Source organism: Dermochelys coriacea, chromosome 6 (assembly GCF_009764565.3).
Source record: "Dermochelys coriacea isolate rDerCor1 chromosome 6, rDerCor1.pri.v4, whole genome shotgun sequence".
In the NCBI taxonomy this organism is placed as follows: domain Eukaryota; kingdom Metazoa; phylum Chordata; order Testudines; family Dermochelyidae; genus Dermochelys; species Dermochelys coriacea.
The window spans coordinates 58,099,597-58,123,590 of NC_050073.1; the positions used below are offsets into that span (position 1 = coordinate 58,099,597).

The 23,994-nt window shown below is 40.2% G+C and overlaps 1 protein-coding gene across 9 annotated transcripts in view; it reads left to right on the top strand.

The window, feature by feature from the left end:
• The window catches only part of PALS1 (protein associated with LIN7 1, MAGUK family member), a 157,909-nt gene that overhangs the window by 82,569 nt on the left and 51,346 nt on the right, over positions 1–23,994 (top strand). For 6 of the 9 annotated variants that reach the window (XM_043517395.1, XM_038405030.2, XM_038405028.1 and 3 more), the window contains 2 exons: positions 2,208–2,720; positions 13,962–14,170. In XM_043517395.1, coding sequence (XP_043373330.1) covers positions 2,354–2,720; positions 13,962–14,170 — 576 coding nt within the window. In that variant the 5' untranslated portion in view covers positions 2,208–2,353. The remainder of the gene's footprint in view (positions 1–2,207; positions 2,721–13,961; positions 14,171–23,994) is intronic. The other 3 variants (XM_038405034.2, XM_038405031.2, XM_043517397.1) reach the window with 1 other exon arrangement.

The following is a 23,994-nucleotide window of genomic DNA, read 5'->3' on the forward strand; positions in this document are numbered from 1 at the left end:
GGTGTCCCTAGCCTCTGTTAGCCATAAGCTGGGGTTGGGTGAGAGGGCATGGATCACTTGATGATAACCTGTCTGTTCATTCCCTTTGGGGCACCTGCAATTGGCCACTGTCAGAGGACAGGATACTGGGCTTGATGGACCTTTGGTCTGATGCAATATGGCTGTTTTTATGTTCTTAAACTCAGGACTCTCACAGCTAAAAGTATCTGAAAAATGCAATTTCAGTAAACCTGAAACTGCAAATTTATGTCAAGCTTGCCGAATAGTTTCAACCAAACCAAAAAAATCAAAATGTTTTGGAAATGTCTAAACCAAACATTTAAGTTTGACGTGACTCAACTTTTCATTAGATTTTGGGCATTTTTAACAAAAGCAAAGGAGGACTAAATTCACAAAATGTCTGGAAGAGATGTCCTCCTTATGCCTTTTAGCCCAGTGATTAGGGCATTCACCTGGAGTGTGGGAGACCCAGATTCAATTCCCCTCTTTGTGGAGAAAGAATTTGAGCTTGGGTCTCCCATGTTGCAGGAGAGTGCCCTGTCTCCTGGGCTGTGATGGGATATTCTGTAATGGAGTTTTCTCCATTTTGCCTGGTGAAGCAATTACACTTTGTATAAATAAGTAATCATTGGAGCAGGTTTTGATATTGGGTCTCCTACATCCTTGGCAAGTTCACTATTCATCACTGGATCAAGGAAAGAGTAAAAATGATTCTGCAGTCTGGTGGTTAGGTCACTCAACAAGTATATAGGAGACCCAAGTTCAAGTCTCTGCATTAATGACTATTTACTTATACAAAGTGGAATGACTTCAATAGGTGAAATGGAGAAAGCCACATAACAGAATATCCCATGACAGCCCACTCTCCTTCAATGTTGGAGACCCAAATTCACATCCTTTTCCACATCAGCCAGAAGGGGGAGTTGAATTTGGGTTTCTCACATCCCCTCTGAGTGCCCTAGCAACCCAGTTAAAAGTTATAAGGAGAGCATCATACAGCTCTTTTTCCTCTTCCAGCAGTTTTGTGAATCCAGTTCTCCTTTGCTTTTGTTAAAATACCCACAACCAAAATGAAAAATTGAGTTAGGTCAAAATGACTTTGTTTCAACCCAACCCAAATATTTCTGACTTTTTGATTCACCAAAAAGTTTTGGTTTTGGTTCAGAAACTTTTTCTGTAATTGCCAGAGAACCAAAATATTCATTTATTCACCCAGCTCTAATAACTTTTGTTCCAACTGATATGCGCACTGTGACCTGCCTTCTCCAATAGACATGACATAAAGGAAAAACAAAATGAAATATAAGAGACAACAAAAGTCATACCAGATCACTACACTGAACAGATAATTCTCTCTGAAGGGAGATGAGAGAGAAAACAATCCACACATGACAGATGTTAATAGTATCACTTAATCCACTAGTGTGAGGGATTCAGAAGTCACAGTGCTGAGTGTGGTATAAGAACCTGTATAGGATAGATATAAAATTTTACATGAAGTGTGAAAATGGATCCTGACAACATCCTTGAGACACTTTTGATGAAAACAGGATTATCAATAATGGTCAAACGCCAGTCCTAGTGAATTTCATTCAGTCCACTTTATTCCCCTTTCAATTTCAGCTGGATACAATATCCTTTATTATGTGTTCAAAACTGTAGTGTAGTTTATGCTGTTTCCTTTCAAGCAGGAGCTGTCTTCTACGTTGCCTTTAGTGGTAGATGAAGTAATTCTTGTATGGAAACGCCCCAGTCCTGGGAACACTTACACATGTGAATATCTTTACAATGTGCATAGCCTCATTAAACTCTGACCACATTCATATATAAGTATTTGTAGGATTGGTGGAATAGCTTGAGAAATGTCTTGCAGTCCTTCAGAATGAAAGGAAAAATGTAAGAACTGTGAACGGCAAGTTTTAGAAAACTGCCAGTTTGTAATCTTGTACATTAAGTGCAAAATCTTTACTGGAAATTTCATCTGGAAATATTATGAATTTTAATTTTTTAACAGAACAGTCTTCTAATTTTTATAAACTGTGTGTGAAGGCTACTAAACTGTTAATTGTGTGGCTGCTACATCAAACAATGCTTGAGTTGGGGAAAGGTACGCTATATAAACGTAGAGAAAAATGTCAGGATCAGGAAGTTATAAAAGTCTTACTGTTTTTCTTGTTTAGTAACTCAATTATTCATTTTTTCACTAGATTTCTTTGCTGGCTATTTCTTCAACCTTGGTCTTCTGATGTAATATCCTTTGAAATTATAATGGCTTTTAAGTGGGAGCATGAAGAAAACTGGCCTTGTAACAGAATTTGTATGTGAGCAGTGGTACAGATTACTATAAATAACCATGACAACTTCTCATATGAATGGACATGTTACAGAAGATTCTGACAATGAAACAAAAAATATGGAGCTTGCATCTTCTGAGGAACCTCAGAAGCACAGAGAGATGGCTGTTGATTGCCCTGGGGATTTGGGCTCCAGGATGATGCCAGTACGACGAAGTGCTCAACTTGAGCGGATTCGCCAGCAACAGGAGGACATGAGGCGCAGGCGAGAAGAAGAAGGAAAGAAACAAGAACTAGACCTTACTGCTTCAATGAGGCTTAAGAAACTAGCGCAGATTCCTCCCAAAACTGGAATAGATAATCCTATGTTTGACACAGAAGAAGGAGTCATTCTGGAGAGTCCTCATTATGCTGTGAAAATACTAGGTAGGTATAAAGTACAAGCTAGAGGAAAAATACTTGTTTATCTGCAAATACTGTTTTAGGCCAGAAAACATTAGTTGGTTAGGCTTATGAGAGAGTTACAGCAATAAGACACAATTTTCAACCTCTGTTGGTGGAAAGAAACACTTAAATTCCAGCCTGCAGTTTCCAGTAAAAGTTGAAGATAGTACAGATCCAACAAAATTCTGTTAGTGATGGAAATTTAATCAATAGTATAAATTATACATTTTAATTTTACCTTTTTTTTTTTTTTGTCCTCATTTAAGGCCAGCTGGAAAATATTTTGGGTTTGTCCATGTCTGGCTACCTTCAAATGTATATTTAAGTTACAGCTCCTAATGGAGTTGTAGTAAACAACTGATTGCAGGAGTATACATTCATGACCATTAATTAGACACACATTCCAAACCAATTTTTAATGTCTGGGTAGTATTCCAGTTACAGGGCCTCCCCTCTTTCTCAGAGTGGAATCTCGTGATTCTTTCACTCTTCTGTTGGGAACCGGGTATACTACCCCATGATCGCTTGTCACCCTGCAGGCCTGAATGGGTTTTAGGCCCCTGTGTGTGTTCACTTCAAGAATCTGACCAGTGATATTGACCCAACAGCCTTCTTAAAAGTTTTATTTAGCAGTTGGATCAAAGCATTAGAGAACAAATGTTTTAAAGCAACAAACAGTCTACATGCATATTTAGTCTTATCAATTGTTACGCTTCATTACAAAAAAAATTGTTACCCTCTTAAATTACAGTAACAGAAGTGACCCAACTCACATTCTCCTTGAAGGCCAAGAAGTCACAGCAAGAACAACAGGATATGCTCTTAGATCTTCCTCTTTTCTTTCAGTATGTCCCCTCTCTCACACACAAACTGTGTTTTAAGGAAGATCTCACTTTCCATGTAGGTGTTTGAGCCCAAATACCATATTACTCAATAGTGTCTGTTTTCAGTGACCAATATGTTTCCTGGTGTCTCAGACTGTTGGTTTTTTTTCCAGTCAACCCGGGCATCTACAGTGCCTATCCAGGAGAATACATCTTTGATAGCTGCCCCGTTGTTTGGGCAGTTGGACTCATTGAGACTCATTGGGTTGTAATCATTGGATTTATAACTCTCTCCCCTGTGGTGACAGTGTTGAAAACTATATGAGAATATGAGGTTCCTTCAGCCTCCTTTGTTAGTCTAGCATATAGTCTTAGAAGTCACACACAAATTCTATTTTAGACACATCAAAGTACGTTGTTAATGCAGACAGGGTCATATTTCATGACAGTAAATCATTTTATTTTAACATTTCAAGTATAATCCTGTTGGCAATCTGTATTCTTAATTTACATAATCCTATAGTTTGAGAGTCACACTGTTACAACTGGACAGGAAGACGTGTAAATAGTATGCTGAATTAATATAACTGTGCAGCTAATGCTCAATTTGAGTTGTTTCAGTTATAAATAATTTCTTTCAGATTATTCAGAATCTTTCATTTTCAAAAGGAGAGCCACGGTGAGCATAAAATAAAATGAATGTGGAAAAGGAAGTAGTATCTGCACATTGACAATGCAAAATTAGTAGTCAAATTGATTCTTTACCGCAACAGCTCCTTAACTCTTAATTGTATTCAGAGAAAACACTACACCCTCGAAAAGCTGACTTTGATTAAAGTGACCATATCTTGATTGTTGGAGGCCCTCCCCCTGTCTCCCACTAAGGTTAACAAAAACTGGTATCCTTTTGTTTTTCTCTTGTCACCACCACCCACGAGCGTCCTTACTGAACCCTTTCTAGACCACGACGTGATCACTTATGTGCAGCCAGATACCTCTGGTTCAAATGCTGATGTGCTGAGCTTTCATAGGCTCTGCATAAGTAAATTTTTTAACTCTTGTCTGTGTAACTTTCTAATGAAAGTTGTCTTTTTAAATTAGTGGATGAAAAAAATTACTTTTTTTAGATTGCTGAAATATTTTATTAGCTTTTAAACTAGAACAATTCAAACATAGTTAACCAGTGATAACTGAAAATAAATTTCATTCCAGAATTAAACAGTTTAAACTTATTTATATAAATATTCCGTCTTTCTTCTGTTGGGCAGAAAGTTTTTGTTTGCATTAAAGGGTTTGTCTGCTACTTCTATTAGTTGTATGCGTTTTCCCAGCCAGAAAGAGTAATTAGGAGTTTGTGGCAATCTAGTTGGTAAAGATTAGCCTTGTGTTTTAAAGAAAAAATGCTTCTGAGCATTTATATATAATATAATATAAATATAATAGACTCTTGCCCCTTTAAATCAAGTGCAAAGATTCTCTTACATTTCTTTGTACAGTACCACTCTTTCCCTCTTTGCTCATATTTATGAGCAGAGAAAAGAAAATAATCCCTGAACATCTACAACTGAGCTATTTCCCACCAACTCAGACAGCAAAGCCAAAAGGGATGTTGCCACCTTGCATGTCAAGTGCTACCTGGATCTCTGGTTAGATCCTCAGAATAGTCTGGCAAGATATCAGGATATGTCCATCTCTGGCAATTTTATAATCCCTTATAAACTATAAAGTGGGGGATCCATAGGATACCAGTCTAACTCATTCACATCTTCCAAATTCTGCACTGCAGCCATCATTCTGGTCAAGAGATTCCTTTCAGAACAAGTTTATTCTTAATTAGATGCAGAGATTGCTATTGAACAGTGCAAAGAGACAGATCAATTGTTCATTCAGTTGGATATCAAGATCAGAAATTGCTATTTCTTTGAGATGCAGACAGGATTTAATTGTAGTGATTTTAGTCTGGTGTAGCAGTTTGCAGTTTCTGCTTGGAGAAAGGTAAATTAGCTTTAAGCTATTTGGATGTTTTTGACAGAAATGCACATCCATTGGAAGTTACCCCTTATGTAATGTGCTATGGATTTGGAAGCATGTCTTTATTGCAATACAATGGCAATTTGAATATCTGCCAGTCAGGTAACCACATATAATAGGAAGAGGCCTATAGTCTCTGTTAGGAAAGTGACAGTCCCACGTAGTACAATAACTCCTCACTTAACGTTGTAGTTATGTTCCTGAAAAATGCAACTTTAAGTGAAACGATGTTAAGCTAATCCAGTTTCCCCATAAGAATGAATGGGGGGGGGGGAGAGGGTTGCCTTCCAGGGAAAAAAAATTTTTGCCATACACTACAGTACAGTACTATAGTTGGGAGGTGCCCCCGCCTTACCCCACACAGGCGCAGCCCACGGGCACTGGAGACCATGAGGCAGACAAGGAGGTTGAAGGTGCTGTAGGCTAGGAGAAGCACGTTGCGCAGCAGCAGCTTCCCCTACTCTGCAAGCACCAGGGGCGGGGGGCTCAACCCTTGGCCCGCCTGCTCTACCCCTTCCCCCAAGTCCCCACCTTTAACCCCCCTCTTCTTCCTCCCCTCCTCCCCCTTTATTCCGCACGCTGTGTCCTCGCTCCTCTTCTCCCCCCCCCCACCTCCTGCCCGCAGCAATCAGCTGGCTTGCGGCGTTCAGGAGGGAGGAGCGAGGACATGACGTGCAGGTTCCCCCTGCCTCCTGAACACCACGAGCCAGCTGATTGCCGTGGGTGGGGGGGTGGGCAGGCATGCTGCGTCCTTGCTCCTGCCTGTGGCAATCAGCTGGCTTGTGACTTTCAGGGGGCAGGAGGGAGGGGGGAGGAGCAAGGACTTGGTGTGAAGCCTTCCCCCTTCCTTCCACCCCCCCCCCAGTTAGCACAGCTGTATCATGGAGGAGGAAGACTCTGATTAAAATGCAGCGGGGACAAGAGCAGGACCAGCAGGGAGGGAAAGGAAAAGTAGACTGCAACTAGAATCGGGGACAGGGAGGAGAAGAGATACAGTAACTGAGTTGCAAGGGAGAGACTGAGAGCTGGATGGTGGTTGAAGGCAGGCTGCAACTCACTGGGCTAGGAGACTAGAACTGGGAGCTTGGGGGAAAGGGGAAGCTCAGACTGAGGTTGAGCAGTAGGCTGGGAGCTGGTGAGAGAAATGGGAAGGGTCATACTGAGATTGGATGAAGAGTTGGGATAGAACTGGTATTCGGTGGGCAGAGAGACTGGGACAGGAAGGCGTGAAGGACTGAGATTGGCTGAGGAGCCCAGTGAAGGGAGAGGAACTAGAAACTAACCAGTGGGGGGAGGAAGGGGGGCATGTGGAGAGAGATCAGAAGAGGCTCTAGGAGGAGGAATTTGGGGGCAAGAAGACTGGGGGACAAGAAATTGGAGTGGGAGGGAGGGAACTGGGTGCATGGAGGGGAAGAGACTGGAAGCCAGAGGAATTTGGACTTCGACAGCTAGGTACTGGAGGGGGAATAAATTGGGCTAGGGGTACTTGGACTATGATGAACCTGTGGAAGTGTGGCGATTGGGACTGGGACAAGGATCTGGGGAGGCAAAGAGAGAGGACTAGGACCCATTAGAGGAAATGGGGAAGAGGGGTCAGGGTTGGAGGAAACAGGCAGAAGAGTTTGTGCCCACAAGAGCACACTTGCTTCCAGTGACTGGAATGGGAGCCCAAGTATCCTAAGTTTCACTTTCTTCTGCTGTCATCAAATGTTTGTGAAATCCTCTAAGTGTGTCTCATCTCATTCTAGCACTTATCCACTAGAGCAGTGTTTCTCAAAGACAAGTCCATGGACCAGCAGAGGCAGCAGCCAGTCCCTGGTATCAAGAAGGTTGAAAAATACTGCACTAGAGCACTAGGATATCATAGTGATAAGTGTTCTAGAACAGCAGGGTTTGAATAGTGTTCAGTAAATAAGGCCTAGGATCAGACATTGAACAGAATAAAACAAAATATTGATTAGTTGCTCATTAATTGAGCACAATCTTGTGCACTGAAAGAGGTGGGGTCTTGTGGAAAATAGTGTGATCATATCATTAAAGACTATCAGAATGCACACATACAAAGGGGCTGAATCAAGGTTGCATAGGCAACTGTTTCAGCCTAATTTGAAGGAATGACAACATGTTAGTAGTTGCATATGGTTAATACCCAGTTTAGGATGACATTGGGGTCACTGGTCAAATCTGAGGTGCTACTGGAACTACTACTACGGGAACAAAGGGTAGGAATAAATGGTAAATTTTCAGAATGGAGAGGGGTAACTAGTGGTGTCCTAGGACCAGTCCTATTCAACTTACTCATAAATGATCTGGTGAAAGGAGTAAACAGTTAGGTGGCAAACTTTGCAGATGATACTAAACTGCTCAAGATAGATAAGATCAAAGCAGACTGTGAAGAACTTCAAAAAGATCTCACAAACTAAGTGATTGGGCAACAAAATGGCAAATGAAATTTAATGTGGATTAGTGTAAAGTAATGCACATTGGAAAAAATAATCCCAACTATACATACAATGTGATGGGGGCTAATTTAGCTACAGCTAATCAGGAGAAAGATCTTGGAGTCATTGTGGATAGTTCTCTGAAGACATCCACTTAGTGTGCAGCGGCAGTCAAAAAAGCAAATGGGATGTTAGGAATCATTAAAAAAGGGATAGAGAATAAGATGGAGAATATCTTATTGCCCTTATATAAATACATGGTACGCCCACATCTTGAGTACTGCGTACAGATGTGGTCCCCTCATCTCAAAAAAGATGTACTGGCATTGAAAAAGGTTCAGAAAAGGGCAACTAAAATGATTAGGGGGTTGGAATGGGTCTCATGAGGAGAGATTAAAGAGGCTAGGACTTTTCAGCTTGGAAAAGAGGCGACTAAGGGGGGCGTATGATAGAGGTAAATAAAATCATGAGTGGTGTGGAGAAATGGGCAGCAGGTTTAAAATAAATAAAAGGAAGTTCTTCACTCAGTGCACAGTCAACCTGTGGAACTGCTTGCCTCAGGAGGTTGTGAAGGCCAAGACTGTAACAGGGTTTAAAAGAGAACTGGATAAATTCATGGAGGTTAAGTCAATTAATGGCTATCAGCCAGGATGGGTAGGACTGGTGTCCCTAGCCTATGTTTGTCAGAGGGTGGAGATGGATGGCAGAAGAGAGATCACTTGATCATTACCTGTTAGGTTCATTCCCTCTGGGGCACCTGGTATTGGCCACTATTGGCAAACAGGATACTGGGTTGGATGGACCTTTGGTCTGACCCAGTATGGCCATTCTTATGTTTTTATGTACTGCAGATCTAAGGAAAACTGCATTTCAGATTAAATTGTGTGACCTTTAACTCTGTAATAGTCAGAGGAATCACTAATACAGCTAGAATCTCCAAATTGTAATATAATGGAGAAGACAAGAAAGTAACCAACAAAAAGGCTCTACAACAATTATGCTGCCCTTTCCTAGGGTTTTAACTTGTATGCATGTCCTTTTCCCCCACATTCTGGATTCATCTAAGAACTGACAGTTTTGCTGAATTTCAAAATAAGACTGTGTCATTCTGAAAGCTGTCTCCCCTGTTTAGCTTAGTGGGTGGGAAAAAAAGCTAGTTTAAGAATACATTTTAAAAAAAATCAAATATGATGGGGGAGTGTGGGAGTCCATTATGAGCAGTTCAGCTCTTTTGTTGAAAACATATTGAATGCCTTCCTTTCAGAGGCCATCATGCTAATTTTAATAATAAACAGCTTCGGTTGCTATGAGGTTCATAGTCAATGATTTTTTTAAAAAGGAATTAGATGTGTTTAAAACTTTGAGCAACCTGAGGACCCCCATTTTTATTTAAATTTTTTCCACGGACCCCCCAAGCCGCCCGCTCAGCCCCAGGCCCCCACACCCACTTTACTCTTTCCCCCTAGCCCCGCTCCATCACTGCCCCACCTCTTCCCTCCCCCAAGTGCACCCTGTCCCCACTCCTCCCCCTCCTTCCCAATGCCTCCTGCATGCCGCTGAACAGCTGTTCCCCCGCGTGCAGAAGGCACTGGGAGGGAGGGGAAGGAGTTGATCAGGGATCTGCGGATCCCAGTTTGAGAAACGCTGAATGACAGTATTACTTCATGTCTGGTAATCTGCTAAGAATGCTACGTTATGCTGCTTGGCTTCTTCCTGACTCAACCCTTGTTGTCCAGGAGTGGGTCACTATCATGTAATTCTGAAAGAAGTATTGCCAAAATCCTTAAATGATCATTGACTGATTTTCATCAGGGTTAATATAGAAGAAAATATTAAACTGTTATCACTCAGTGACTAAAAAGCTACAGGAACAGTTGATCAGTATTTTACAGGCTTTTTTAAAACCCTAATGAAACTCTGAACAAGTGCTAGGCACAAAGAGCAATGCTGGCCCAATTAATATAAACTGTCCTCATTTTCCATTGTTGAAAATAATTTGTTTTATACTCTGTCTTTTAAGTGCCAGGTGACATACAGAGATTTAAGCAAGGGAATATATTTGGATTTTAACATATTCTGATTAGAAAGCACCATAGCTATTTCTTAACCCAGATGTCTAGGTACAGCGGAGGATTAAGGAGAACTTGAGGTCACAAAAGAATATGAAATAAATTAATCTATTGACATAGATGATTTGCATAGATTAGCAATACATGTCTCAGTTAATATTGTCGCTCCTATCCATATTGCACTTTTGAGGTATATGCAGTATGTAACCTGTATTTAAAATAACAAATGACCGCTATTATTTCCTTTCCCTCCTTTTCTAATCTGCTAACATGTCAAACTGCAACAGGAATCCTCCCCTGCAGTTGCATATTTCTTTTCTCCTGCCAGACTTTTGATTAATACACACGTTACATAGTGCTCAGACCTCTTCCCTGCCATTTCTTAAACTAGCAGGAAAGGCTGCAGCTTTTCTCATAAACGGGGAATAAAGCAAGGAGTATTTGGGTTCAGAAATAGTCTTTGATATATAATGGACCTGCAGTATCCAAAAGAAGCCTCACTTTCTCTGTGAGTAGAGATGGTTTACCTTTCTTTAAGTAGTATTTCTTAACTTTTTTGTCTTAAGGAAAATATTTATAATTGAAAAATGTTCAAAGGTGGGAGTGGATGTAATAGACTGATCTCTCATTGGCAAAAGGTGGGGGAATGAACTGGAGCTTATTTAGGTATACTGTACACAGATGTATCCCTTAATCTAGGATTCAGAAATATGAGTCTGGGAAAATATTAGTTTCCAGTAAGCTCATTATAGATTTTTATGTATATGACTGAAATATTTATTAATTGGGTAAATTGGGATGTACAGGCATCTATCTTTTAAAAGTCCCTGCCCTGTGGGAATACCTAATTCCATTCCCATTCCTCTTTTATCTTCCCATGAAGTCTCTCCCCACCATTTCCTTGCTTGTTCCCTGTTACTTTCATGTGTCTCACAGATAGTATAGAACTCTGGCCTTTAACACACGTGCATGATCAGGGCAAAATAACTGCCAAAGGAGAACAGTGTGATGGACACATGGGGTGCAAGACTTTGTAGGGGGCTAGAAAGAAAAAGGGAGATGGAATCAGTCAACTGTTGGTGGATTGGTTGGGGAAATGTAGAAGTAGCCAGGAAGTGGGCAGATGGGGGTACAGCTGTGGCCTGTATAGAGGGAGAATTTTTAGGTTTGTAAAGAGAAAAGGAACATTTAGAGAGAATAAATAGAAGTGGGAGGAAAAGTACATAACAGACAAGGAGAGTGAATGGAGAGTGATGGAACGAAGTAAACTTGAAAGAGAAAACTATAGAGTGTTTAGTTACATTTATTGTATATGTCTGGTTAGTATCCCACTGGCAGAATGTGAGTCAGATTGCTGAATGTAATTAGGTGTGTAACAAGGTTAATTGGACAGGTATTTCTAAAAAATTGCATGCTATAGCACCTGAATTTTTCACTTTTCTGTGAGTCCAAATGTTTTCGTTCATCAGAACCAGTCACCATTTTGGTGATCTACATCACTCGTTTTACAAGGGGTTTGCCATCTGACAATGCTCTGTTGGTGAATACTCTTGCCGGCTGATCTGGATGGAAAAGTAAAGAACAAACTTTAGATACCACTGTGGGAATGGGGATCAGGAGCATGGTTTTTTACATAGCTGCATCTATAGCTTTCTGCTGAGACACTGATTACCTTAGGATACCTTATTCCAATATGCATTTGGCCTTGTGTATGAAATATCCAGTATTACTATAACCTGACTATACTCCATGGTATGTCTCACAGGGATGAGACTGGACAGCTGGTGCTGAACTCCAGTCCAGCTGCTGCAGCATACCCTTTCCCCCATTTCCCTGATGGTACAGGGGACACTAAGGTCGGGAAAAGGGATAAAATGGTAACTTTACAATCAGGGAGTCTTTGGTCTGTGCTTTGCAAAAAAAAAAAAAAAAAAAAAAAAAGTGCCCCTTCCTCCAGGGATCTGCCTTTGCCTAATTCTAGACACTGCTTCTCAAGGTCCAAAGGTACAAAAGCGTGCCTCAGTTTCACAGAGAGGACAGTTGCCTACATCTCCCCCAAAACACCTTCATCCAGGTCTAATGTCTCCATTCCATACTCAGTGTCACTCATCTCCTTCCTCAGTGATCTGGCTAAACAAAACAGACAATCATTGCAGCTCTACAAGACTTCAGAAGAGCGTTAGAAAAGCCACAAACTTAATTCCAACCCTTATGCAAGGCATTTCCCTGTTCTATCTTCCTCTAATGCCAGAATAACTCACCCCATCTAGACCAAAAATGTCTAACCTTGTTTCTAAACCCAGCTTTCCCAGGAAGCCCAACAGGCCCACTCTGGTTCTGTGATGGATAAACACTCAAGGCAGCACAGAGTGCCAGATGCTTTCTATAGCCTACAAAAGAGACTTCAACCCAGAATCCTCATCAGAATTTATGATGAAAGGGGCCTTTAAAGCATTTAGAGAGAGCGGAAACTACCGCTTTAGAAAGATGATTGAGCAACGGGCACATCTTACAGGCAAAAATATATATATGCATGCAACACATTGGTGCCTACTTACCAGATTGGGATCTGCACTTCAAAGATTTACCAGGAGCACCAAGAGTTGTGAAGTTAGAACACCCCAGAGGATGAAGAAATGCATGAGGCAGAAGACCAATGGGGAATAGTCAGAAATTCCCTGATCCTCAATCTCAAAAGAGGGAAGGCTTCTCCCACAGAGGCTTTTATAGTCTTAATCTGCCTTCATGTGGTTCAAATGCTGTTCAGATCACCCGTAGTTTAATTTGCGTTCAATATAGAACACTGCATTGTCACCTTCTTATTTATCCTTCTTCCAACTTAAGTCCTCAGCTGCCTTCTAGAGAAAGTTGTTCTACTGGATTGGTTCCATTTTCTTTTGTAACACAGCTAATTAACTTTTTATAGTCACTCAAAATGAAAACATTAAGATTAGTTTTAAATACTGTATATTGAAATACCACACTCTTGTAACAATCCTAAAATTCTACTTTCTGCTAAGAAATCTAAGCCTTTTAAACTCTCCCCAAAAAGCAAGTTTAGTAAAGTATAAAAATGCAATGCTAAAAGTTATTAAACCCTATTCAAATGTATGTCCCAAGTAGAATTCACAACCTAATAGGTAAAGTGATTTGTAGTCTGAATTTTCCTACTCTGACACACTAAAAATGTACAGAATTCGGTATGGTAAGAGGATTTTTTTGTGCTTCTTCCTCTTCCCCCGTCCTCAAACCTTTAAGTTCAGAATTGCTCAATATAATTTTTAATTTTGTCCTTGTCAGAAATGCTCTGTAAAGAGGAAATGGCACAAATGTACCTAATACAAAAACAAAGCTTTTAATGCAAATATTGTAAATGTGTGAAGAAGATTGTATTTGAAATAGGGTTCTCTATTTATAAATATTCAATAAAGCATGTAGATTAGTTTAGCAAAGCTGCTAACTTTTTCATATCGTAAAAGAGGGAATATTTTACAATCTGTTATTAATGGGTTTTGATTATCAAACCCTTTCATAGCAACCAATTATTTTGGAGAAGCTAAAGAATGTGAGGAATGAATTGCTGCTGTGATCTGGAAGTTATCTGCAAAGATTTTAATCAGCTTTTTTTATTACTCCTAATTATATTAATTTGTTTCCTTTTCTTTAGTTATGATCTGCTCTTCAGTGTGAAGTTTATTATTAGTGGACTAAATAATGAACAGTTGTGCATGCATCATTGCTCATTCAGTCAAGGTTGAACTGCTATCTTTTGTACAAATCTTAAAAGTTTAGAATGTGCATAACAAAATAAGCTTAACCTAATTCTCACATCTTTTTTTTTTTCCCCCCTCTGTCCAGAAGTGGAGGAGCTGTTAGCTTCTCTTAAGCATATCCAACACACTTTGGTAGACCCCCAGAGCCAAGAGGATATCTCACTCATTTTACAACTTGTCCAAAATACTGATTTTCAGAATGCATTTAAGATACACAATGCTGTCACAGTGCACATGAACAAAGCCAGCCCTCCATATCCTCTTATCTCCAATGTACAAGAGCTAGCACAAGAGGTATGTATAGTATACATCTAAATGCTATATTTTGGAACTTGTAATTTGTATAATTGGAAATATATTCAGTTTTATCTGTGTATATCAAGCTTGTCTGAGTTATTAATAATCAAAGATGAAATAAAATGGATCTTAATATATGAATAGTCACTGATGACTGCATCCACTTTTTCCAGAATTAAGCATTTCATCCAGGAATGAAATAACTTTCAACTTTGGGTTAATAGCTCAGTTTTTCATAGTAAGAAATTTAACAGCAAAAAAAGTACAGTACTTAAGTGCAAAATATTACACCATTTAAGTGCAATGAAAGGAAGGGTGCTACAGTAATAATGGGAACATTTTTCATAGCTCTTCATATCCAGTATCGGTAGATATTGTTCACTTACAATGGATTTGGCATTCTTCTGAGTTTTGAACAGTACTTCAGGGATACCCCTGAAAATGAATCAAAATGAAATCCTTGAAGGAAGTAAACTTAACCATATTTAAAGTTCTTCAACTGTTCAAATCCTTAGGTCTTTGCATCTTGGGACTAAAGATTCTGTTGTATATAACTCAGTAGTTCAGAGTTGCTTGGCCATCTGGATTGGTGATATCGTCTATGCCAGTGGTTTCCAAACTTGTTCTGCTGCTTATGCAGGGAAAGCACCTGGCAAGCCGGGCCGGTTTGTTTACCTGCTGCGTCCGCAGGTTCGGCCAATCGCTGCTCCCAGTGGCTGCGGTTTGCTGGTCCAGGCCAATGGGAGCTGTTGGAAGTGGTGGTCAGTATGTCCCTTGGCCCGCACCACTTCCAGCAGCTCCCTTTGGCCTGGAGTAGCAACCGCGGCCACTGGGAGCTGCGATCGGCCGAACCTGCAGACGTGGCAGGTAAACAAACCAGCCCGGCCCGCCAGGGGTTTCCCTGCCCAAGCAGCAGAACAAATTTGGGAACCACTGATCTATGCCTACCTTAACTACTGATTTAAAAGTGTCGCTTAAAATCAGATTATTTTATCCTAATAGATCCCAGGTGACACAGGAGAAATGAATTTGCAGAGTTCCTATGGCTATCAGTCACTAAATAGCTTTCATTTCAAGGCACGGTCAGAAAGAGAGGCTTCCTGAAAACTCAGTTGAAAACTGCTAAGACTCCTAATTTAGTTTAAGAATGTAGGAAAGAGCTGAATTATCCCTATGCTAAAAGCCCAGTACATAAATTTAAAAGGGGTGGTATGTATACTTGTTCGCCACTTCTCCTTTAGATCTTGGGGTTGCCAGGGACCAGTTCAGCCCCAAGCACTGGTTAGAGCAGGTTGTTCCCCTCCCTCACCTTCTGATCCTGTAGTGATCAGGGAATAGTCAAGACATAAAACTTTACTGGTCGTATCCCTTCCCATCTGTGGAATATCCCCCAGGTGTCCCAAAAGACTCCATGACAGGGTCTCTGCCAATTCTGCAACCTCCTGTTCTGGGCAAAGGATATTTATCTGTAGACAAAAGAAATATTGTACAAAATAAGTAAGATTGAATTTATTGTGCTTTGAGAGAATAGAATATATTACATTCATTTGTTAGAAGTCCTTGCATTTAATGAAATATTTTTGGCTGTCATTAAGGGGCCTCATTGAGCAGAAATGATTTTTGCTAGCAGGATTTGTTAAAGGTCAGAACCAACAGACTGGAAAAATGCATATTTAGCCAATAAATGAATACTGCAATTGAGTGCATCAAACTTCCAATTCAAATCACTCTAAAGTAATTTAAATTTTGAGAGCCATGTACCCCGGTCACCATTTTCACCAAGTCATGCCATTTAGGAACAAGTGAGCACCTGATATTTCTTGGGATTTTTTTAAAATTACTCTCAAACTGCACTTGAACAGGAGTCTAGTTTAATTTTTTTAGACCTTTTCTAGTTTTAGAAATCATATAATCATAGAATTGTAGAACTGGAATGGACCTTGAGAGGTCATCTAGTTCAGTCCCCTGCTAGCAGGATTTGTTAAAGGTCAGATAGACCAGCAGACTGGAAAAATGCAGATTTTCATTCCTTTCTTCTCCCTCCCCCCGCACCCCACCCCTCCCCCGTTAATGCAATTAACTACAACTTTTGGGTGTGAATCTTTCCCTCTTGGCCGCAGGTGAATTACTTGCATTTTTTTGAGAGTATGAGGAAGAATATAGGACATTCATATTTTTTGTTCACACATAATTTGAACACAAACTTTAAACCATTTTAGCCATAAAGATATGGCTGGTCTTTTAGGAGCTGTTTAGTAATTTTCTTCCTCTTCCCCACCCTTTGACTTAGCTTTACAGAATGGATGCTGGTTTGATCTCTCTCCTTTAATGCCTGTGTCTTCACTGCCTGATAACTGGGTACAAGCAGCCTTAGCATCCAGGTCCCCCCACTTTCTCTGTAAGAGCCTGGCTTGTTGCGGGAAAGCTAAATATCCTCATCCATAAGTGCCACCAAATAGGCCTCAGCGTCATAAGCTGTGGGAGACGGTGCTAGAAGATGAGTGGAAAACCATTTTTCAGAAAAAGTGGAGAAGGTACCTGACTTTGGAGACCTCTTCCAAATATTAATTGCAGGACAAATATGCCTGCAATTCCAACTAAGCAGCCACATAGAAGCCAGTATTTGTGGTGATACGCAATAGCCTGTGGATTTGTCCCTAGGCAAGAAACCTGTCCTCAAATTGAGTTTCCTGTTCTTCCCTTTAAGGAATCCAGACTGTTTGGAGATATTCTTTATTCAGCCCTTAGTGCACTTTCTAGAAGAAAACCTCCTTTCCAATTCTTGTTTTACTGTCCTGCAAGCCAAAACCTTCTTCCACATCCTTAATGGGAGAGTCACAGAGCCCTCTTAATGCAGGAAAACTTGTGTAGGCTCACCCTTCGTAATGCCATTCTCCCACTTCCATCCTTCCCTGTTTTAAATCCAACTTGAAACCTTTCAGGACCAAAAAAAACTGGGCAGAGCCAGTTCTGATTCTTTTTGGAGTGGGAGAAGAACATAAATGTGCAACTCCATTGTTCTGGAGGTTAGGTTTTTGTTTAACAGAAGGAGGTTGCAATTTATAGAGTTCTGGCTGCACAACTTCAAATTGTAGCAGCTGTGTGTGAATGTGCATTTTTTTTTTTATTGAAAGACAACACGCACAGGCAAGTAAAAAACAAAGCTTATTCATTGTTAAAGTTACAAATTTGAAATGGATAAAAATCAAGAAATTGCTCTGGCACTCCTATTTCATCTGCCACATTGTACATATTTTGGATTACTCTTTAAACAGTTGAATGTATAATGTAACATACAGTATAGGTAATCACAGGTTTCAGAGTAGCAGCCGTGTTAGTCTGTATTCGCAAAAAGAAAAGGAGTACTGGTGGCACCTTAGAGACTAACAAATTTATTAGAGCATAAGCTTTCGTGAGCTACAGCTCACTGCAAATGCATCCGATGAAGTGAGCTGTAGCTCACGAAAGCTTATGCTCTAATAAATTTGTTAGTCTCTAAGGTGCCACCAGTACTCCTTTTCTTTTTGAGTATAGGTAATATGGGTGAACTAAAATTGCTGTAAGAACTTTGTTCGTGCTTCTTCATCCTTATTTTAAATTTGGAATCCTTAAAGAATTGTAATGAATTACTGGCTTTATCTTTTAAAACATTTTAGAATTTTTTACATAATTGTACTATGCTAGTTTAGCAATTCAGCTGGAGTGTTTGTGGGAGAAAATGTGTAACTGATAAGCGGTCAGCAAAAACTTGTGATTTATCTATTTTTTTTTTTAGGCACTTTAATTTAATTAAAAGGCTAAGTAAAACATGCAGGCTTAAGGAATTTATCTGGAGATTAACTCCCTAAACTAATTTGGTGCACTCTGACTCTTGAATAAAAATAGTGTTAAACATCAAATGTCATTACATTGGTTTAAAAGTCAGTTAAACTTGACAAAAATGGGGGCCAGGATTAGAGGAACATGATCTAAATGTTGATGCTCTAGCAGCGTTTGATACAGCATTCAATACAGTTTATAATTTTTGACATAGAAGAGCATCTAAAAGAGCACATTAGCAAGAACTGTCTCTCTAAACCTGGACTAGTTAAACTTAATTTGATCCTGCTTACACGGAATGAATTCTAAATGCTTCAGAGATTGAAAAGTTTTAATTTTTTTTGCAAGACCAAATGTATGTAAATAATGAAATTAGACCAACATTTTTAATGGGCTTAACTGAACACTTACTATTGTACTTATGTATAGGGCTCCTTGTTTGTCATGGAGGTCGCAGAAGTCAGATTCCATGACTTTCCACTATCTCTGTGACTTCTGCAGGGGCGAGTGTGGCTGACTCCAGGGCCACCCAACCAGCTGTATCTGGGACCACCTGTTCAGGTGGCACCAGGGACAGCCACACTGGCCGCTGCTGGGGCGGCCCCAGGCAGCTGGCCCTGGGAATCATCTGAGCAGTGGTCCCAGGGTGGCTGGTGTGGCCGCTGCCACTGGCCCCCAGCAATGGTTTCCGGGTGCCCCTGGTGGCAGTGGTGCCCAGGCAGTGACCCCATTAAGATTTAATTAGGCATATTTATATTATGTCCTGGACAGGTCATGGGCTGTGAATTTTTGTTTATTGCCCATGACCTGTCTATGACTTTTACTAAAAATACCGGTAACTAAATCATAGCCTTACTTATGTAATATAAAAATGCACACATCCTACATTAAATAAGATTACATTAATATGGAAGTTAATATTAAAACTGAGTTGCTGGTTCTGTTATAAATAGGGCCCTATCAAATTCATGGTCTATTTTGGTCAAATTTCACAATCATAGGATTCTAAAAATTTAATTTCAGCTATTTAAATCTGAAATTTCACAGTGTTGTAATTGTAGGGGTCCTGACCCAAAAGGAGTTGGGCAGGGTGGGTCGCAAGGTTCTTGTAGGTGGGGTTGCGGTACTATTGTCCTTTGCGCTGCTGCTGGCGATGGTGCTGCCATCTGAGCTGGGTGGCCGCAGAGTGACAGCTCCTGGCCAGGAGCCCAGCTCTGAAGACAGAGCTGCCGCCAGCAGCAGCGCAGAAGTAAGGATGGCATGGTATGTTATTGCCACCTTTACTTCTGCGTTGCTGCCTTCAGAGCTGGGCCCTAGGTCAGCAGTCATCACTCTCTGGCTGCCCAGTTCTGAAGGTAGCAATGGAGAAGTAAGGGTGGCATGGTATTGTATTGCCACTCTTACTTCTGCACTGCTGCTGGTAGGGTGCTGCCTTCAGAGCTGGGCATCCAGCCAACAGCCACTTGCTCTGAAGGCAGAGCAGAAGTGAGGGTGGCAATATTGCAACCCCTTGCTATAACCTTGCAACCCCCCTGCAACTCCTTTTTGGGTCAGGACCCGCAATTTGAGAAACACTGGTCTCCCCTGTAAAATTTGTATATTATAGGGTGGAAGCACACAAAAGACCAGATTTCACTGTCAGTTATAAACTGTTCTTCAGATGACTCTCAAATTGTGGAATGTAATTTGGCATGCACATTCATGGCTCTGATGTAGCTATTTGAGCTAAAATTAGATGTTTTGGTATTGGTTTACATTTTCAAATTAATATCTTATAAACAAAATTTAATCTTTTTGGTAGAATTTGGTAGAATTTTTTTTAATATGGCAGACTTTTTGCAAAGCATTTATGGGGTAGAAGAATAATGTGGCAGATGGTGTGGATTTATTAACTACAAAACTAAGCCACTGCAACGAAGAGGCCAGTATAAAGTTACTGTTGCCATGTGTGCACCAAAGACCACTAAACAGGATAGAGAATAAAGTTATACACAGAAAAGATTACTTCAGAACTGTTGGAGACTCCTGTGGCTTTACCAATTTAAAAATAAGAGGCAGTGCAGACTAGAGCCTTTAGTTTTAATACTAGCTCTGCCATTGACTTGGTCTCATTTTTGGCAAGTCAACTCTGGTGCTGAATCACAGTTACCCCATTTGTGAACAGTTGTTCACATCTGCAGACGTTATTACAGACCATAGCATAGTAATCTGACACACTGTAAGATGCACATGTTCTGCATGCTATTATATCTGCCAGAATTAAATCTTCTCACAGATGTAATAAAGGTACTAAATATATAGAGGAGAAATGTAGTATTTCACCTGAATACATATAATGAAAGCATTTAAAGAACTATGAAACTATTCCAAATAGCGATCCAATTTGAATGAAGAAAAACACAATGCATGAAAAATGTCTCAATTGGCCAAGTTGGTAGGCATGGATACTTCAAAAAAGAAAAAGGGGGGTGGGAGGAAGAAATTTAATTTCTGACATTGCCTCCATAAAACCACTGTGTAGGAATCATGGCCATAAACCCTTTTTGAAGCAGTAATGTCTGTGGATGTTCATATGGGGCAACAGAATAAATAGCTTGCCCGAACTAATGGTCCCCATTTCTGATTTCTGCCAGATGTAGCAGTATAGAAACCTGCCCATTCCATGTATGCATTGTGCAGTAGCTTAGGAAAAAGTCTCAAATTCTTAAATAAACCAAACAAAAAAGTATATAATTGTAGGTAGTTCTTTGTATTAGGTATTTTTTGGTTTTATATAAATTCCTTAGATTTAGAGGGGATGTCGGATCCAACTCTTACAATGGATTTGATGACAAAGAAATTATTTCAAGAGGTGCACCTTTTGCCTCACTAAATCTCCAGCCTCTGACAAGCATTCAGAATGTTGTCTGGCACTGCTGAGGGGCACTTGTCAAGGAATTGATCTGTGTGCTCGTCCTTCTCCAAAGGGGTCCAAAAGGATTGACAGATGAGGCTGCAGAATTTCTTAATGCAAAAAACTTCATCAGGCAAGGAAGAAGGGGAGATCTCAAATAAGTATGGGTTCTGTGAAGTTGTTTGGGTGCAAAAATCAGTCAAGCCAAAACAGATGGCGAAAGATTGCTCTCTGGAGAATACATCCTGTAAAGAAGGTTCCTCATGGCAACAGACTTTTGACGATTCAAGCTCGCCAGACAAAGCTGGCAGAAGTTCTTCTGGTTTCTGGCAGCTCTAAGAAATCATATGGCACTGACAGGAAGGAGTCTCATAGTACTTCAACTGATGGACGTCACCAGGCCATGGTGCAGCTGACCTACCTCAAACCTCTGGGCGCTGCAAAGAAGAAGAAAAATATACATTCAGCTCTGAGCTGGGTCATTTCCATCCTTCTTGAGATCTTTGTTAGATCCCCTTGGCTTGATCTCCCCGAAACAGCTCAGTGGAGATGCTCTGAGGGTTCACCAGTGTTCTCAGTACCAAACTGTCTAGTGAATCTCTGTCTAGGGACTTCTGCTTTGGTGCTAATGGATTTTTTTGTTCTACTGTGGCGATGTCAGCTTCATAGATTTCAAATTCAATAGGGACCATTGTGATCATCTAGTCTGACCTTTTGTATAACAGGCCATAGAACTTCCCCAAAATAATTCTTAGAACATATATTTTAGAAAAACATCCAATCTTGATTTAAAAATTGCCAGTAATGGAAACGCCATCATGATCATAGGTAAATTATTCCAATGATATTTCCAATCAACACTGTAACCTTTATCAAACAAACTTGTAATCTCATCAAATAATATAAATTTAGTTTGACAGGATCTATTTTCCATAAATCTGTGTTGATTAGCATTAATTATATTCTACTCCTTTAATTCTTTGTTATTCAAGTCCCATATCAGCTGCTGTATTACCTTGCCCTGGAATGATGACTGACAGGCCTGTAATTACTCAGGTCATCCTGTTTACCCTTTTAAAATAATGACGCACCAATAACTTCTGGTATTCCAAGACTCACTGGAAATCAACATTCACTGTTCAGCGAACTCCTCAGCCAGCTCTTTTAAAACTTGGATGCAAGTTATTTGGACCTGCTGATTTTAAAATTTCTAACTTCAGTAGATGCTGTTCAATATTCTTCTGATATACTAGTGGAATGGAAAGTGTTATCATATGATATTACTACATCTATTTTTCTCCTCAAATACAGAACAGAAATATTAATTGAACATTTCTGCAATTCTGCCATTTCCATGTAGTAATGAACCAATATAATTGTAAGGATTCTTTTTGAGCCTATTATTCTTGAAAAAACTCCTCCTTATTGTCCTTATCCCTGATGACCATAGAGTTCTCCTTGTGGCCCTTGGCTTCCCTTACCAGTTTTTTACAATTCCAGGCTTCTGATTTATATTCATTACTATCAATTGCTTCCTTTTGTTATATATTATTTTATTGTTTGTATATAGCTGCCTTCACTTTCCCTCTAAACTAGGTCAGTTTTTTAACCAAGATGGCTTTCTTCCTTGATTTGTAGGCTTATGGCTTTTTGGAGATCTAGGAAAGTGTTTATAAACAAACAATTCAAAATTATCATTTACATTTTTCTGATTAAATTCTTCCTCCCAGCTGATTTGGCTCATAATCTTAATCATCTTTGTGAAACTATCCCTTTCAAAATAGTGTGTGTGTGTGTGTGTGTGTGTGTACACACACATATATATATAATATTATTGATCTGTACTTTATTCTGTTTGCACATTATAAATGTGATCAGGTCTTGTATGTAAGCTACCATTAATTTTTAGTTCTGTGATCAGTTCCTCTTTCTGACAAGATGTCTAATATAGAATTCCCCCATGTTGACTGCAACACTTGGAGTTAGAAAATTGTCCTCAGTAATATTTAGAAATTTCCAGGATGTTTTAGCATTGGCAACATCAGACCTCCAGCACATCACTCAAATTAAAGTCCCCCATGATCACACAGCTTTTCCCCCCAACACACACATTAAAGATAGGTAAATAAGGAGCCAGTCATCCTGTTCCAAAGTGTGATTTGGTACTCTGTAGCAGACACCAACCAAAACCCCATCTGGTGTTTTTGTTAGGACATTGATCCATAAGCATTCAGGATCATTTTCTTCCAAGTTATCAATGACTGGGAAACAGGTAATGCCATTTTTGACATTGCGTCACTCCCTCTTCTCTTTTTTGTCTACTTGATCCTTCCTGAATAGGTTATAACCATTTTTTTTAACATTCCAGTCATGAGTCATTCCTCCGCATTTTTCTGGTGGCCACACTGTGCCACTCTTGCCTGTCTCTAGATGTTGGAATGCCACCCTGACCTCTTGTCTCTGGCGATTAAAAACAACAAGGCCTCTTTTCCAACTTCCTCTTCCTTTCTTCCTTGAACCTGGGGCACAGATGTTCCCTGAACCTTGCTATTTAGGAACTCCTCACCTTCTCTGATTCTCAGTAGTGTCTCTACTTGCCTCTCCAATCCAGTAATCTTTTCCTCCAACATAGTGACCAACTTGCACTTCATACACAGGAAATCTGTTCTGGCTACAGGCAGGAAAGAAAACATGGCACATCCATTGCAGGTCACCAGTACTGTTCCATCACTGGCCATCTTGAAATCGCACAGAGCTGAACCTGGAAGGAAAGCCTCTTTCATGACCTGTCTAAACTCTCTCTGAAACTCTTAGGTAATTCTGTTAGCGGCTCTCATGTAACAACAAATTACTTTTTATACCAAGTACCCTGCTTAGCTCAGCTCTGCCTCTCACTACCATGGAGAATTAAGCATTTGGAGACGTTAAACAGCGAGGCTGATCAAAGCTCCAAGGGCATAGCCATGTGGCCCTTACCATGGGACCAGATATGAGAGAGGAGTTCCTAGCACTGCTGCAGGTGCTCTTCATAATCAAATATTGCATTAGAACGTCCTGGGACCTTCAGATGTTTTGCTGGACCAATCATCTTTCTCTTTTCCCTTTTCTT